Source organism: Schistocerca americana, chromosome X (assembly GCF_021461395.2).
Source record: "Schistocerca americana isolate TAMUIC-IGC-003095 chromosome X, iqSchAmer2.1, whole genome shotgun sequence".
NCBI lineage: Eukaryota > Metazoa > Arthropoda > Insecta > Orthoptera > Acrididae > Schistocerca > Schistocerca americana.
The window spans coordinates 616,457,971-616,476,439 of NC_060130.1; the positions used below are offsets into that span (position 1 = coordinate 616,457,971).

At 38.4% G+C, this 18,469-nt stretch overlaps 1 protein-coding gene across 3 annotated transcripts in view; it reads left to right on the top strand.

Annotated features, from left to right (window-relative positions):
• The window catches only part of LOC124555104, a 74,452-nt gene that overhangs the window by 36,945 nt on the left and 19,038 nt on the right, over positions 1-18,469 (top strand). For all 3 annotated transcript variants that reach the window (XM_047128905.1, XM_047128904.1, XM_047128903.1), the window contains exons 3-4: positions 3,427-3,716; positions 12,735-12,883. In XM_047128905.1, the coding sequence (XP_046984861.1) occupies positions 3,427-3,716; positions 12,735-12,883 (439 nt within the window). The remainder of the gene's footprint in view (positions 1-3,426; positions 3,717-12,734; positions 12,884-18,469) is intronic.

The following is an 18,469-nucleotide window of genomic DNA, read 5'->3' on the forward strand; positions in this document are numbered from 1 at the left end:
TTAAGTGCCTGGCAGAGGGTTCATCAAACTACCTTAATGATAATTCTCTATTATTCCACTCTCGAACAGCATGTGGAAAAAAACCAATGTCATTACCTTTCCATGCAAGCTCAGATTTCCCTTATTTCATTATGAAATCATTTCTCCCTGTGTAGGTTGGTGTCAACAAAATATTTTTGCATTCGAAGGACAATGTTGGTGAATGAAATTTTGTGAGAAGCTCCCTCTGCAGTGAAAAATGGCTTTGTTTTAACGATGTCCACCCAAAGTCCTGTATCATGTCCATGACACTCTCTCCCCAATTTCATGATAATAGAAAATGTGCTGCCCTTGTTTTAATATTCTTGATGTACTCCATTAATCCTACCTCATAAAGATCCCACACTGCACTACAGTACTTCTAAAGATGACGGACAAGCATTGTGCAGTCAGTCTATTTAGTAGATCTGTTGCATCTGCTAAGTGTTCTGCCAATAAAATGCAATATTTGGTTCACCTTCCCCACATCATTATCTATGTGTTCTTTTTGATTTAAGTTGTTCATAATAATGATTCCTAAGTATGTAGTTAAAATGTTATTCTTTTTATATTCAGTAATCAGAGTTTTTTCTTCTTCTTCTTCTTCTTCTTCTTCTTTTTCTTCTTCTTCTTCTTCTTCTTCTTCTTCTTCATCATCATACACTGTATAGCTGTATAAACTCCATCTGGTATTACTTTTGAATACTCATTGTTATCATTATTGACTACATGTGTTTCTGTTTCACCTTTTGAACTACACAGAATATTTCAGAATGTTTCGGAATTGGATAAATGCTTCACATATTTTTTGCCATATCTGATTTAAAGCTTGGTGTGAGTTCTCCTGTGTCATTGTCATTAGTTGTCCTGGGTTGAGTAGTACTTTATGTATTTGGCCAGAATATGTCATGAAAGTCACAGAACTCCTGTTGCTACCAGAGGTTGTCAATGCCTGTGTTGGGATAACATTGGTAGCGATACTGATTTTGACAGATAGCTGTTGTTGCACATTCTGATCTCAGTGGCTTCTTTGACAGATTCCTGAGTAAGTAGATGGATGGGCTAAGATTTCTGTTTCGTCAAACAAGATCATATGTTTTTTCATGTTAATCAGGATAGTGGCTATATTTTTAGGAGTTGTGTGGGAATGGGCACTTGTTGCCGAAAGGCTACAGAGAAATAAGCTGAATTATCCACTATCTGTTCGTATTTACCACATTGTTGACAGAGAGCATCAGTGATCTCATTAAATGTAACTATAAAGGTTATCCATCAATGCTTAAACAAATTTTGTTATTGGGTATACTGGTTTTGACTTATTTAGTATTTTCAGTAGCCTATAATGCTACTTGGTTGATGGCCGTGCCAGAAGTCTTTAAGTGTCCTACTGTGAGGGCAAATCAGAAAGTCTTTCCCCTATTCTTGTTAGCCAAAATAAGGTACATGCAGGAAATTTTTTTTATATATATATATATATATAACATCACTTTCTCGACAGATGACATGGATGGAAGTTTTTTGACACAGGCAAACCTGCATCCTGCCTCCATGGCCGAGGTCACTAAAGCATGCTTGTGCGGTGCTGCATGACCTGGGATAAGCTGGTTAGAATACTGGTGATGGAAAAAATTTTCACTGCCAGTATTTGGCTAGAAAGGGAGGAGAAGTGGTGCATAAAGTTCCTGATCACCAGACTTTACGCCAGTGTCCTGGTTTAAATACTGAACCTCTCTGCAGTGACTCATGAAGTCTTTGAGGCACACAAACTAATCCGCTTTCACCATTGCATCCATGTGGGAAATATCATCAGTCATCCCTGAGCACTCATTGTCATGCAAGTTGTCACAGACTTTTGAGAACTCACAACGCGACCACCTCACACTTCTCAAAGCAATACACTTTTCTCCATATGCAGGCTACATTTCCCTGTGAATGTCGATGGGTCTTCGTCCTTGCTCCATAGAAAACAAATTGCCCTTCATTGCTCATACGCTGTGGATGTGTGAAACACAACCACCATCTTCAACAATGTGCAGCAGTGCCATGCCGCTAAGTCATCAGCAGATAAGGCCAGGACAGTCCCTCAAAGGTCGACTGCTGGAAAGGGATATGTTGACTTCAGATTTACAGCTGTAATTCAGCAAAAAAAGGTGGGGAAAGACTTTCTGATTTGCCCTCATATAATTCTTCGTGGCTGATGGCTGCCTCAAAACATTGTAGGACCCTTGAGGAGATGCTCACACCTATGGTTCTGATGCAGCCATCAGCCAAGAAGCATTATGGTCTATTGAAAATACTGAGTGATTCAAAGCCGGTTTAGCCAATAACAAAATTTTGTGTGAGAACTGACTAATAATCTTTATAGCCACATTCACCATCTAACAAACTAGGCATCATTACTAATGTTCCTCAGTCATAGACATCAACATAAACTCTTTCGTCATATGGAAGTTCTGTGACTCTGCGAGGTCTCTGTGACACATTTCCTGCCAACTGGATTAAATACCAAGCAGCTTATAGATAACTTATGGCTCTGAGCACTATGGGACTTAGCATCTAAGATCAACAGTCCCCTATAGATAACTTCTGGGACCGAGCGAGGTGGCGCAGTGGTTAGCACACTGGACTCGCATTCGGGAGGATGACGGTTCAATCCCGACTCCGGCCATCCTGATTTAGGTTTTCCGTGATTTCCCTAAATCGTTTCAGGCAAATGCCGGGATGGTTCCTTTGAAAGGGCACGGCCGATTTCCTTCCCAATCCTTCCCTAACCCGAGCTTGCGCTCCGTCTCTAATGACCTCGTTGTCGACGGGACGTTAAACACTGACCACCACCACCATAACTTCTGGTAATAATGACAGAGGAAACTGTTGAAAATTTGAGATTACACACAAAATCCGTGAAACATTTATCTGAGAATGTCACTGTGGAGGACAACATTTTTTGAGGCTTTTAATTATTGTGCAATTTTATCTCTCTTGTTAGCTACTGTTTCATTTAGTACCTTCTATTATTGCTCCTCCATGCTTATATTCTTTTGAATTGTTTCTTGAACCAAATTTTTGTTTTAGCATATTTCATGCTCTGTAAGGCATTACCAAATAGCTTTGTTTAATTCTGAGTATTCTTGTTATTGTATCCTTGAAACACTCCCCTTTTCTATAATAGTTGCTTCATCCCATGTGAGATATTGTATTTCACTCTCTTTACAACTGCATCGTCTTCTGCATTAAACCTGTGTTACACAAGTGCCCTTTCTGACTCTTTCTGTGTAATCTTCATTTTCCAAGTTACTGAATGTGTTGTTTAGTTGAATGTACTGTACCTCCCTATTCTTAAATATAAATATACGGTTTCTTGTCAGATGAGTTATTAAAACTTATAATAAAATGAGAGTTTATGCACAGGTGCCAGGCCAAGTCCATGTGCCTGTCCAGCAAGGTGTTCCCATGCAGCAGGGTGTTCCCATGCAGCAGGGTGTGCCCATGCAGCAGGGTGTGCCCATGCAACAGGGTGTGCCTGTACAGCAAGGTGTGCCTGTACAGCAAGGTGTGCCTGTCCAGCAGGGTGTACCAGTCCAACAGGGTGTGCCTGTGCAACAGGGGGTACCGGTCCAGCAAGGGGTGCCAGTCCAACAGGGAGTGCCTGTGCAGCATCAGCAGATTCTGAATGCTGCTAACATTGCTCATGAGAAAGAGTAAGAAATTATGTGGAAACAATTTGAGAATGAAATAGATGTTTGCTCATATTAATACTTCATATGTGCTCTGAGTAAATGATTTGGTTATAACTCTCATTTCTGAGGTGAACCAGAGTCTGCAAATACTAGTTGACATGCTGAGCAAAGAAAGGTCTAATGGGTGAGCCATCATAGCCAAGCCATCCAAAATGTATCTGCAATTAGCAAATATATCAGTGTGCAGTTTGGGCTAAGTTGTTGTGGGCACTTGGGAAAATTTTCTGGTGTACACAAGTAATTTTTAAATTTTATATCTACTTTAAAAAATGAACTAAATACTTTTTCTGTGGCATTGGAAGGAGTGTATGAAGTTCTCGTCGGTGAGAAAACGTGTGTGGAACTTGACCAAATAGTAACAAGATCATAGTGCCACAAACTGCTGTCCTACTGTCAGGAGAAGTGGTCCCACAAATATCTCCCCTCCTGTCCCAAAAGTGAATAGATACATTACTCAGGTGTGGTTCACATGTTTATTATTATAACTTTAATATCAAATGCTCAGACTGTTGACCTTGAGCACTAATACATGCCCATGTTTCTCACCAGTTCATGTCTTTGCAAGTCATTTGTTTTTCTTTGTAATGTGAAATGTGTTTAAGGTGCAGAATTTCAGAACATATGTCTGCTGTACAGGAGACATGCCAGTTCACTTATTTGAAATGTAGACTTCTTGTTTTAATTTCCCCCACAGTCCAGAGATGTTAAGTCTGATGAGTATGCAGGCAATTTTGTGTTAGTTAGTTAGAAGTTAGTTACATGTTCCATAGAGCAATTCTTATCAAAATTATGCGGAGCAAGTCAGTTTACAGGATATGTATACACGATTAGTTTTAAAAGTAATGAACATTTTATTTTTCAGTCGTACTCGTGCAACTAAACTTAAAAACTAGTTTTTTTCCTTACACACTGACACTTTTAAAGTAAAAATTCATCCATAGTCTTGGAGGAGTTGTCCAGAAAAAAGATTTTAGGTTACATTTAGAACGTGCTTTACTGTCTCTTAGACAATTTATTTTATTGGGCAAATGATAAGTTTTTGTTGCTGCATATTTCCTTTCAGAGCCACGGGCAGGTTTAAAAATGGGTAATAGAGATCATTTTTTCCTCTAGTGTTGTAGCTATGGACACTACTATTCTGAAATCATGGAAGATCATTTATGATAAATTTATTAGTGAATATACAGAGTGTTTCACAATTCCTGTCACAGGCTTCAAGGGATTGTAGCGGGGATTTTGTAGATTAAGTCTCGATAAGAAAGCCATGTCCAGAAATGTATCATTAGAATATAAAATAAATTTAAAGATTGGATCAATTTCAAATCTCCTGTTTCACAGTATGGTATGTAATGGTAGAGCTGCACAATGCATGTATCGAGAACATTTTCTGAATTGTCTCAGTCCATCGTGTACCAGTTTCGCCTGACTACAACAAATGATGTGAGAAAATGGTACATTCACAGCTAGGAGGGTTGACTATGGTGCTCAGTGGATGTGCATGAGGGTTTTTGGGCCGTGTGTATGAAATCATGCATCACAGATAGACTTTGTGCAATGAACAGGAGTGTTGCCGTGTGAAGCAACTGCTGTAGAGCACACAGGTCAGAGCTTGTTGCACTGCTGTGTGCATACCGTGAAGGGGGAGATTTGGAAGTGATCCAATTTTCAAACTTATCTTACACCCAAATGGTACGTTGCTGGACATAACACAATTATCCCCTCTACAACACATAGAAGCCTGTAATTGTAAAACACCCTGTGCATATTGTGGTGGTGCAGGTGAAGTGCCAAACGCCTTAAAGAGGTACCTCCAAGATGATCATGAGTGGACACCACAAAAACTAACTGGCACGAAAAATTCAACATATAATAAATGAAGTGTAATTTTATCATATATTTTAAGGGGTATGCGGTATTGGTACATTATTGATGTGTTGCTCTGCAAGTGAACAATGAACTGTCAATTGTTTTTTGCACCAGTCTTAATCATTTTCTCCTGCGCAACCTGAAAAACACATCAATGGACATGAGGCAGTAATGTTTTCCTGCTCATGTAGCACTTATTGTTGTACTTTGTACTGTTCTCATTTCAGTCACATGTGTTTACAATAATCACATAAAGATCCTATAATGAGCTTGCTGGAGTAAACATGCCAGTAAAATCTAAAGATGCTGCAAAAGCTGTTGCTTTGGTTGAAGGTGGTTGCAACGTGCATTATATAGCCAAAATGTTGAGAACTACATCTTCCATGATTACCAGAACTGTAAGAAGATACAGAGAAACTGGACGTAATGCCAGGAAACCAAAATTGAGCCCAAGAAGAGCAACATTGGTAAGAGATGATCACTTCTAGCAACTTAAATTTCTCCTCAGTTGCCACAGCACCACCACCACCACCACCACCACCACTGAAGCACAAAACAGACTCCGCACAGCTGAAGGGAGTCAATGTCAGTGAGGGAATCGACTGAAGAAGGCTAGAAGAAGTCAGTCTTCAATCCAGAAGGCCTGCTACAGGTGCAGAACTTGTCGGAGAGCATTGCACAGCTCAGCTACATCCCATTAGGGAATATCACTGCTGGAGAGTACAACAATGGGAGCAAATGTCCATTGATTAGTCATGTTTTGGCCTGCAGTCGCCTGATGGTAAAGAGAGAATCTGGAGAAAACCTGGAAAGGTATTCCTCTTGCTTATTCTCATCCAGGGCACCTTTTCAGCATGGTTCTCTGGTGGTGAGCAGCAGTGAGTATGCCTGGAAGAACAGATTTGCTCTTTGTGGAGCATGGAAGCCTTACAGCATATCAGTATGTGGAGGATATCCTTTTGGAGGATGTCGTGCCTTTCACTTGATTTATTGGTGATGACTGTATCCTAATGTTTGGCAGTGCGTGCCCACATGTTGTGAGAATTGTGCAGGAGTTATTGGATGAGGCAGAGATTCATGCTATGGGTTGAACTGTCCAAAGCTCTGTTTTGAATCCTTTCAAGCATTAATGGGATCGACTGGGAAGAAAGACCTGTCAGCACCATTCGGAATCCCTACAGGCCCTATGGGAGGCCCTCCTGAAATAGAAGATGGTTCGGTTACTCAGGAAGACATTGCAGCATTAATCAGAAGCTTGCTTAAAACATAGGATGATTTGAAACTTCCTGGCAGATTAAAACTGTGTGCCGGGCCGAGACTCGAACTCGGGACCTTTGCCTTTCGCGGGCAAGTGCTCTATCAACTGAGCTACCCAAGCATGACTCACAGCTTTACTTCCGCCAGCACCTCGTCTCCTACCTTCCAAACTTTACAGAAGCTCTCCTGCGAACCTTGCAGATCTAGCACTTTAGCCACAGCCTGGGGGATGTTTCCAGACATGATACGCGAGCAAAAAACATGTTCTAAAATTCTACAACAGATTGATGTCAGAAGTATAGGCCTATAGTTTTGTGCATCTGCTCGACGGCCCTTCTTGAAAACTGGAACTACCTGTGCTCTTTTCCAATAATTTGGAACCTTCTGTTCCTCTGGAGACTTGTGGCACATGGCTGTTAGAAGGGGGGCAAGTTCTTTCGTGTACTCTGTGTAGAACCAAATTGGTATCCCGTCAGGTCCAGTGGACTTTCCTCTGTTGAGTGATTTCAGTTGCTTTTCTATTCCTGGGACACTTATTTCGATGTCAGCAATTTTTTTTGTTCGTGCGAGGATTTAGAGAAGGGACTGCAGAGCGGTCTTCCTCTGTGAAACAGCTTTGGAAAAAGATGTTTAGTATTTCAGTTTTACGTGTGTCATCCTCTGTTTCAATGCCATTATCATCCCAGAGTGTCTGGATATGCTGTTTCGGTCCACTTACTGATTTAACGTAAGACCAGAAATTCCTAGGATTTTCTGTCAAGTTGGTACATAATGTTTTACTTTCGAACTCGCTGAACACTTCACGCATAGCCCTCCTTACGCTAACTTTGACATTGTTTAGCTTCTGTTTGTCCGAGAGGTTTTGACTGCGTTTAAATTTGCAATGAAGCTCTCTTTGCTTTCGCAGTAGTTTCCTAACTTTGTTGTTGAACCATGGTGGGTTTTTCCCGTCCCTCACAGTTTTACTCGGCACTTACCTGTCTATAACGCATTTTGCGATTGCCTTGAACTTTTTCCATAAACACGCAACAGTGTCAGTGTCGGAACAGAAATTTTCGTTTTGTTCTGTTAGGTAGTCTGAAATCTGCCTCCTATTACTCTTGCTAAACAGATAAATTTCCTCCCTTTTTTATATTCCTATTTACTTCCATATTCAGGGATGCTTCAACAGCCTTATGATCACTAATTCCCTCTTCTGCGCTTACAGAGTCGAAAAGTTCAGGTCTGTTTATCATTTTTTTAATATATATATATATATATAAACAAAGATGATGTGACTTACCAAATGAAAGTGCTGGCAGGTCGACAGACACACAAACATACACACAAAATTCAAGCTTTCGTAACAAACTGTTGCCTCATCAGGAAAGAAGGAAGGAGAGGGAAAGACGAAAGGATGTGGGTTTTAAGGGAGAGGGTAAGGAGTCATTCCAATCCCGGGAGCGGAAAGACTTACCTTAGGGGGAAAAAAGGACGGGTATACACTCGCACACACGCACACATATCCATCCACACATATACAGACACAATGGTCTTTAAATATGTCTGCTTGTGTCTGTATATGTGTGGATGGATATGTGTGTGTGTGTGTGCGAGTGTATACCCGTCCTTTTTTCCCCCTAAGGTAAGTCTCTCCGCTCCCGGGATTGGAATGACTCCTTACCCTCTCCCTTAAAACCCACATCCTTTCGCCTTTCCCTCTCCTTCCTTCTTTCCTGATGAGGCAACAGTTTGGTGCGAAAGCTTGAATTTTGTGTGTATGTTTGTGTTTGTTTTGTTTGTGTGTCTGTCGACCTGCCAGCACTTTCATTTGGTAAGTCACATCATCTTTGTTTTTAGATATATTTTTCCTACGTGGAATGTTTCCCTCTATTTTTTTATGTTGTGGTAAAATATACAAACAATGTTGAAAGGAGAGAAAATTTTAGTGACTGGGGAAGAATAAAAAGAGGGATATATATATATCACACGTGAAAGGGTACCCTGTGGGACCTCCCTCTTTTTATTTTTCCCCAGTCACTAAAATGTTCTCTCCTTTCAACATTGTTTGTATATTTTACCACAACTTTTTGCATTTGTTTTGTTAAGCCGGATTCAAATCAATTGTTCATAAAGCCATCAGTTCCAGAAAACGTAAGTTTTTCTAAGGGATTAACTTGATCTAGGCAATCAAATGACTAGCAAAGATAGCAAAAAATTCCAACTGGCAATATTGTTGTATTTAAGGATTTTAAAATTATGTGAGTGAATATATTAGTAGAATTCTCAGCTGAGCAACCCTTGTGGAATCCAAACTTTGATATGCTAAGTAAATCGTTTCTTCTTATGTGTGAAACTATTCTTGAGTATGTTATTATTTTTTTGAATATATTGGAAAAGGATATCAGTAAGGAAATTAGATGAAAATTTGTCACCCATTTTCTTTGTGATGATTTGCTGTGCCATGGATGAGTTGTCGTATATCTCATTTCACAATGTCCCATATGATTTTAATCTTATCTGCATTATTAATTTCTGTCAGGAGGTGCATGTTTCTAAACATTTTAATGCTTTTCCTTAAAATATTACACTTTTTAAGAATGCAGGTAACATTGGATCTTGACACTTGTTCTGGTGCCCATATAAATTTTCATTTTCCCAGTAGTTATCAATGGCTTACTTGTCCTTTTCCTTTTTAATAACATTTCTGGATAACTTTTTAGGAAAGCTACTTTCAAATAATGACACACAATTTGAATGTATTGAATTCCACAGCTCTTTTTGTTTATACCTCATCCCATATTACCTCAACTTATTCCTAAACCATTGTATCTTCGTCTCATTAACAAACTTCACTGCTTTGTATGAACGTGGCCCAGAGCTGTAAGGTGTTACACTATTTATTTTCATTAACTGTGTATCGTGATCAGTTTGTCCATTAAAAACTGGATACAGATTGTTTTAACCTGAAAAACTGTCTATAAAACTGTTATCAGTCAAGTTCATGCTATTGTTGTGCAGGCAAGATAGAAAATTCACCACTGAAATCAAATTGAAACAGACAAATAATGATTCCATTTCATTTTTCCTGTCAGAATAGCCATCCAAGGTGGTGCAATGGTTAGCACACTTGACTCACATTCAAGAGGATGATAGCTGAAACCTGCATCCAGCCATCCTGATTTAGGTTTTCCAAGTTTTCCCTAAATTGCTTCAGGTAAATGCCATGATGGTTCCTGTAAAGGGCACAGCTGACTTCCTTTTCCATTCATCCCTAATCTGATGGGACCAATGACATCACTGTTCGGTCCCCTCCCCCGAACCAACCAGCCAACCAACCAACCATAGAAAAACGCAGACTGATAGGCTTGAATTGTGCAGGTCAACTCACATTCTATATTTGAGTTGTGTGTTTTCATACATTTGGTTCAGTAGGACAGATATTTGTTCTTTCAAAAAGAAAACCATCTTGGTTCCAAAATAATGATTATTTAATAATGCATTTCACTCTTTTGGGGCATCACCAGATTATGTAGTGATCTGAAAATAAGCATTCGTCAAAAACCTGTGTGAGTTTGTAACAGTTGCTGTATCAGCCAGCCAATGGAGTGGAAAAGATTTTAGATATTTCTTCTTCTGACAGCAGGACAGTGGTTTGGGTCACTGTTAACATGTTACAATTTGATTTTGTTATCTCATTGACATCCTCTCCAAAGTCTGTTTCCGATGCAACATAAGACGGTATATAACTCCTGTTTTTTAAGTCGGTGTCATAATTTTGCAATAGTAGTTATTAAAATGATTTGCCTACGTAAGAAAATTGGCCACTTTTCTGTTATCAGTTAGTGAGAACCTTTGACATATTTTCTCATTTTGGGTGTATTTGGGATGGCGTGTTTTAGCTACCACAGTATGTGTGTACATTCATGAAAGGTACATCATTTTTCTAATTTCACTACAGATATAAACTCAGAGTCTTGTTTTGTTGCTTTCCATTTGCACTTACTGTCTCAACAACTTATATTATATATGAACATTGGCATCCTCAGTTAAATGTTATTTTACTCCTCAAATTGTATTTGAAACTTAGAAATTTGCCACCTCTTACCTTATTCTCACCGTGTTTTAATGCCAACATGTGTAGTACCTCTGCAAGAAAATGTGAGTGTTACATTAGGTTCCTTTATTGAATTTAAAAATTGTGTCATTCAGTACTGGTTGTGTAATTAAAAGCATTAAAGAACACAAGAGACACTCAAAATCCAAAGCTTTAAAGAACAGGATGTAAATTTCATGAGTAAGTTCTCTATGTCTCCATTGCTGGATGATGTATTATGAACAGAGTATATGAGATGAGCAGGGGCAGCTGAACTAAAATAGGTAACTGGAACTCGATTCAGTGAAGATGGGTAGATGCACCTCTATACAAAATTACTTTTTTTTTTAATATAGTAAATGTACACTATCTGATCAAAAGTATCCAGACACCAAGAAATGGACATTAATATGGGGTGTGCCCACACTTCACCTTTATGACAGCATGAACTCTGTACACTTTCAGTGAGGTATTTGAATGTGTGTGGAGGCATGGCAGCCCATTCCTCCTCAAGACCTGAAATCATAGAAGTTAGTGATGTTGTATGCTTGGATCTGGAGCAAATTCAACATTCTGACTCATCCCAAAGGTGTTCTTTTGGGTTCAGGTCACGTCTCTGGACCAGCCATTGCATGTCTGGAACGTTATTGTTCACAAATCATTGCCTCGCAGATGTTGACTTATGGCAGGTTGCATTGTCATGCTGTGATACAAACAGTCGTAGTCTCTGAATTGTTTCTCTGCTGTATGCAGAACACTGTGCTATAAAATTTGTTCATATCCTTCTGCGTTTAGCACTTCCTCTAAGCACAATAGGGGACCATGCCCTAACCATCAAAAACATCCTTGTGTTGTAACACTGTTTTCTCTGTACTTCACTACTGCATTACATGTAATGATAGGTACTGTTCTCCAGGCATTTGCCAAATACAAACCCTTCCATTGGATTTCCACAAGACTGGTGGGTGTGCCTCTCTTGACATCTAGCAGTCAGTTTCACATTACGTAAGGTGTCCAAATAGTTTTGATCAGATAGTACACCTGCTTTGTGACAGGGTTAGTTTTCATCACTACGCGGTGCTTCCATCTTGAGTGGTCCCAATATCAGGTTGTTAGTAGTGAGACAGTATATTGTATAAACTTGAAACAATAGGAGGACAACGTGTAGCACACCTCAAAAATGTGGATGGGAGATTTGCTATTGTATAATTATCTTGCATTGGTGATACTGTTACATCCCCTCATGTTGTCAGTTCTGTACTGTTTATTCTTGTGTCCAGTTATTTATAAAATTGGCATTGTTTCCAGTGTTATTAGTTAGCTCTAAGTAAGCTTAGCTGTATTTCTTGTTTATTTGCCAGTCAACTGTTCAATGCTGAGTGAGTCATTAGCTTCACTTGGTGTATTTTTTCTTCATTTCACACAGTATATTCCATTATTATAGTTAACTAACTGATTGCACTTTGTCCTGAAAGTAATTTTAGGCTGTGATGGAGCCAGTCTTTTTGTGTCCCAAGTGTGTCAGTCCTGCAGAATTATACAAAAGACCTCCTCTGAAAGTGAAAGCCATAACACCAAGGTTTGTGGCTGATTTTAAAGTATTAATCAGTCAGTGTTGCATTCTTTGGTGGCCTGTAAAGCAGCTTAGTTAATTAGAAATTCAGAGACTGAAACTAGTTCCAGTCTAGTGTGAAATTTTAACCTGTCGAGAAAGTTAAGCAATATCTGTCTTACTTTACTGTACCTGTCAAATAATTAATGGGAATATTTCCTTGTTGCAGCCACATACAGGAACACATGGAAGTTCCAATAGATACAAGCAAAATGACTGAACAGGAACTTCAGTTTCACTATTTCAAAATGCATGATGCAGACAATAATGACAAACTAGATGGTTGTGAGCTCATAAAGTCACTTATTCATTGGCATGGTAAGATGTTCTTCCATTTAAATTGGCCTGTTCGAAAAGTACTAGTTTGCTGCCCAGTGACTTATTTTCAGTTGTCATATTGTTTTATGAAGCAGGAAATACTGAATTTACTTTAGTTGGCAAATTTTAATTAATAAAAGACTTGTGCAGTTTGTATTTTTCTTTACAGCTTTAAACTTCTGATGTCAGTACTAGGCTGATTTGGAAAATAAGTAGCTGATTTAGATAGTTCCTGAAACGCATATCATCAGGTGTTAACAGCTAGGAAATACCTCTAACAGGAAGGACAATTTCGTATTATATTGCACACCTTTTGTAAGAAATCAATGTCAATTTGCTTATTTGCCATAATACTGTTATTCTGCCATTCCTTCTCAAATAATACTTTCTTATGCATAAATTATTTATCACGCTTGCATTGTGGACTGTTAATGCAAGTGAGTTGTGCCTTTGTGCTTCTAGTATTTCACACTTTTGGTAATATTTTGAATAGTGCTGTCATTCAAAAACTATTCTATCTATTCTCCTAAAGCCTTAAAAGTGTGTAACAGTATGAAAAAATGTAAGAGAAGGAAACAGCATATGCTAGCTGTGGCCAGGTGAGTGAGCAGCTTCTTGTGAACTACTTATGTTTTGTGCTTTTCTTTTGCATCACCAAAATAACTGTGCTAATCAGTTATTCTAATACAGCACTAACCCCCCCCCCCCCCCACCCTTTCTCTCTCCACAGCAGTAAAACACTTTGTTTGTACCCACCTTTGTTAAACTGGTGTGTGATATTTTCAGAACACTCAGATGTCCAGGGAAATAGTATACCTTCAAGTTACGATGGTAGTGAGTCATACTATTTTGTTTTATGGAGACTAATTATCTACCGATTGAAAAATTATTGTAGATGCTTGTTACTGTCATAACTTATTGTGTGAGATGTTGTACTGACTTCTTCGTACCTGATATTAGTATTCATATATCATTTGTTCATAACTGACATATTCCCACAGATGTATATAAATAATCTTGAGGTCATTCTGCAGTGAATGTGTCAATATTTACATTATTTGTGTTTCTGTTGTCGTCATTGTGAAGTGAAGTTTCATGTGTGCTTGTCCAAGGTTTCATTTTTGTAACTTGTCGTACTGCTTACTGCAATCAGTCTTTTATGTCTTCACCTTATATTGCAATGACACGCTTATTGGTGTGCACAAATTGTTACATTGCCGTTTAACGAGAAACCATTATCTGCATGTTGTTTTGTATGTCACAAAAAAACTCGGAAAGCTACCAATCTCATGTACTATATTTTTATGTACATCAATAATAAAATTGAACTTTCATATTATTTGAGGTATGCTAAAGGCTACTTTAATTTCAGTAGCGTACTTATTTACATTTCATAAGCTCTTGCTTGCTTTACTTGGCTAAATGCAGAAATGGTGCAACAGATTTCTAGAAGTTAGGAAATATTAATGTTTGAGGCCTGTAACCTATGCATCTGTCCTGCAACTCATCTTGAAAACGGGAATAGCACGAGACACTTTCCAATCATTTGGGACACTCTTTTTCCATATATTTGAGGCAGTCATGTGCAAGTAACAATCATTGAAAGCAGTTTCATGCTCCACATTGAAATAAATTTTATGTTCATCATTGATTTACTGAAGAATATAAAATTTGTAAAGCCTTTAACTAGTTGTATGGGATGCACATTTATATGATATGTTTGTCCATTAGCATCAAAATAGTGAGAAAGTTGATGGTAAGCTGAAACATACATTACCTTCATTCTTTTTTAAAGGAAAAAAGTATGAGGAACGACATTCCTTCTTTCATTTTCTTCAGTGCTCAGTAAGATTGCTGCACCTTATAAACTGGTGGAATGCGGGGTAAAAGGCCATGAAAAACATTTGTCTAGTTTGTTTGCTCACAGAGATTCAAGGTGCGAGGAATCTTTGCACTTCAGACACCGTTAAGAATGTATGAGCTGTTGTAAGAAGGTACAAATGGGAATAGACATGAAACTTGTTTATTACATTCAGTATTTACCATAAAACAATTAACATGGCCAGCTCTTTATGTTAGAAAGACAGAAATAAAAGGTAAATGCAGCCCTAGGAACTTATTTCTTCTTCTTTGTCCTTTATCTTTGCAGATAATCAGAGGTTATGGGGTGTGGAGTGAATTAAAAGAAAATTCTGGTTTCAAGGTTGTAGGTTCAAGTGGAACCTAAGAGCAGTATCAGATTATCAGTACTGTCATGTTAGACATAAGATTTTATAATAAAAGGCCCATTGAGTGTTACAAGTAAAGCAGATGTATTTTGGTTAGGTTAGAGATTAAATCATGGCTTACACTTAGCAGACAGCTAATTCATTCACATGACTGCTGTATGCTTTATACATCTGTTTCAGTATTGTGATATACTTAATGTTAGCAGTGCTTCATAACGGCTTGACGCACAGGTGTGGCACCAATGACAGCTTTTCCAAAAGGTACTGAAATAGTAAAGATTAGTTTATGATAAATGATCTTTCATTTATGTGCCACACAGGTGAAGGGGATTGAGGAAAATAGGATGTGTTGAAAAGAGGAGGGAAAAGGATTTATGTGTACTCCAATTAGACTTAAAATAGCTGATTAGCTGCTATGCTCAAAAATGAAACAAGTAGTGCATTACTTTAGGGAAGAAAGTAGGTACATTGTTACCTACTCTGTGTTAGCAAACCCAAGCATCTTTAATGAAAACCGAACAAATAATTCTTTCTTTTCCTCTTTCTTCATTCACATCACAGGTATCTCATTTCTGGTACAATGATATTTTAAAGTATTGTAGTTCCTTCTTCTTCTTCTTCTTCTTCTTCTTCTTCTTCTTTGAAGACAGTTTATATACTCACAGTTCTTAGATAATTTTGTTTGCTGTCTGAATTTGAAAGTTTGTTAATTTCTGTTCAGAACAACATTACTGAGTTTCTTCTTATGGGCAAAGAGATGAAAACTAACTTGCACCCTGCCTTCCATCTGGTTGAAACAATATGTAGGAGTGGAAACACCACATCATTTAATATTTTTGTTTTTCATTGAGAAATATCATGTGTAAGAGGAATATGAATCGTTATCAGATTGTGGGAATTGTGACGAGACAAGGAAGATAAGGTGTATATGAATATACAAGCAGCTGATCTGTGTATAAAATTTTGATGAAATAGTAATGCTGAAATGTACAGTGTGGATGATATAAATGATTCTTCCCATACACATGGTAGGAGCAAAAAAGAGTTACATTAAAATTTTTATTACAGCTCTCTCAGAGTTAAGCTGAAAATACAGTGACACAGTGGTGGCTTGTGACTACTACAGCTGTGGGTTTACATCGAAATTTAAAAATACCTGCATATGAAAATGCCATCCATATGAAACACACACAATTTTTCTAGAAAATATAATTACAAGTAAAATAAATTAACCTAAAATAATATCCATGCCATTTTCACCTGACAGAGGAATATACCTTTATGCAATTATTGTACACAAACTCCATTCTCCTGCATCCCTTGAAGGAAACTAGTCAGTAACCATTTCATTGAAATAAGATTTGCATTCCTTTTGTATGGAAAGCACTGTTAAGATATTCAAGCCACTGTCAATTACTTTGCCTCTTAAAATGTTCATCTTCTTCAATGTTGAGAAGCATCTCTCGGCCTCATCAGGAGTCATAGGTATAGTGCAACAATTATCAGAAGTTCATATTTCTGAAAATGTTGTTTCTAACTTGTTTTCGGTTATCAGTTATGAACTGAACTTCCTGCTATTATGTACACTAGCACGTTTTTAAGTGGAATGACTGGTAAAATGAGCTCATCAGACAAAATATTAGTCACCTCCATAAACGAGCTGACAGGGTGCATTGGAGTGTTGTAGGATTGGCACTAGGTGTTCACGTGACCCTCCATTGCTGAAGTCAGTCATGACAGTGAAGTGGTGTGTACATGCCAGTTAGTTGTACAGAATCAGCAAAGTATGATGAATTGACTTGGAGACATGACAGAATGGTAGAAAAGAGCTATCGTGTTTGGACTACCCATAACTACACCGTGAATGAAATTGTCCTTGTTGGTGTGTCAACCTGGACTCTCTAACATGTCTACATAGAGTGGTGTGCCGTTCGCAGCCATGTAAAGTGGCATAAGAACAGTGGTTGTGAAAATATAACAACCAACAGGGAGTGGAGATGAGTGTCACACTTTGTCAGTGACAGTTTCAAATCCAACAAATTGCTGGTGTTGGTGAATGCAGGTCCATCTTGACCAGTTTGAGTGAAAATTACAAAGGGAACCGCATGCAATTTTGGCACCTTGCAAAACATCATTGGTCACAGTAGTACATCAAGCCGGATATCTTTCATTGGCCCAAGAAACATAGAAACTGGACATTAGGTGACTGGAAGTGTGCAGTGTGTTCCACTGAGTAGTGATTTTGGACCTTTTCGAAAGGCATCGAGTGCACAGATGACCCAGTGAGGTATTTAACCTGCACAGTGTAGAGGGTGTACATCAGTCTGGGGTGGTTCTGTGTCATTGGGGATGTTTTGCATATTGTATCTTGGATATATTCATTCAGATTACTATGAAAATCAAGCAGGATGTTTATTTCAACATTTTGGTGGCCAAGTGACACTTTTTCCTGTACATCTTAAAAATGAATATGTTGTAGACACTCTTGTCTTCCAAGAAGACATCAGCCACATTCACAGGCCCACATGCACACGTTCCTGGCCTGACGAACACTTGGGCACACTATTGTACTTCAACTGGCCTGCCAAATCGCCAGACGTTAATTCCGTAGAGTGTGCCAGTAACAATTTGTAACTGCAGTTGAAACATAACAGACAAGATCCCCATAATCTGGTAGCTCTGTGGGATGTAATCCTCAAGAGTGGTTTCAGCTGAATATGGCATACCAGAAGATACCTGTAGACTCTATTTGTAGGTTCTGTTCCTTACGAAATTGAGGCCATTCTTTAGGCCACAGGCATTATTATATGATATTAGCATTGTGTCTCCAGAGAGGTGACTAATTTTTTGTCTACTATGTTTTACACACACCAACTCAAAAGCACTGAAGAGATATGCACTATTGACTCAGTGCTTACCGCTTTAACACAGCTCACTCTCTCCACAGACACAGGAAAAGTAAGCTGTGTGACTGGGGCTTTCTACTGTGGGATTGCCCAACCACTAGTCCCGCTGGACTCGGCCTACTTAAGTTAGTAAGCTATCCTGACCGCCGTGCAAAGCTAAGTGCTAGGCGAGATATTATTTATTTTTATATGTAAATGTTGTACAATGTAAAAGATTTGTGCCATGTTTACATTTAGTGTGTTGCCTGCAAGTGTTCTTGTGTCCAATTTTTTCACTGGATGTGTATGTGTAGCATATCGTATTTTATTGCTTGAAAACTGAGAGCAGGCACTTCTTTCAAATAGTTTTTCTGAATTCCATTATGATTTTGATATTTATGGATAGATTAAAAGTAAACATCTAAATGTTTCTGAAATGAAGGGAAAATATAGGCTGTCGCTTGAACTACATG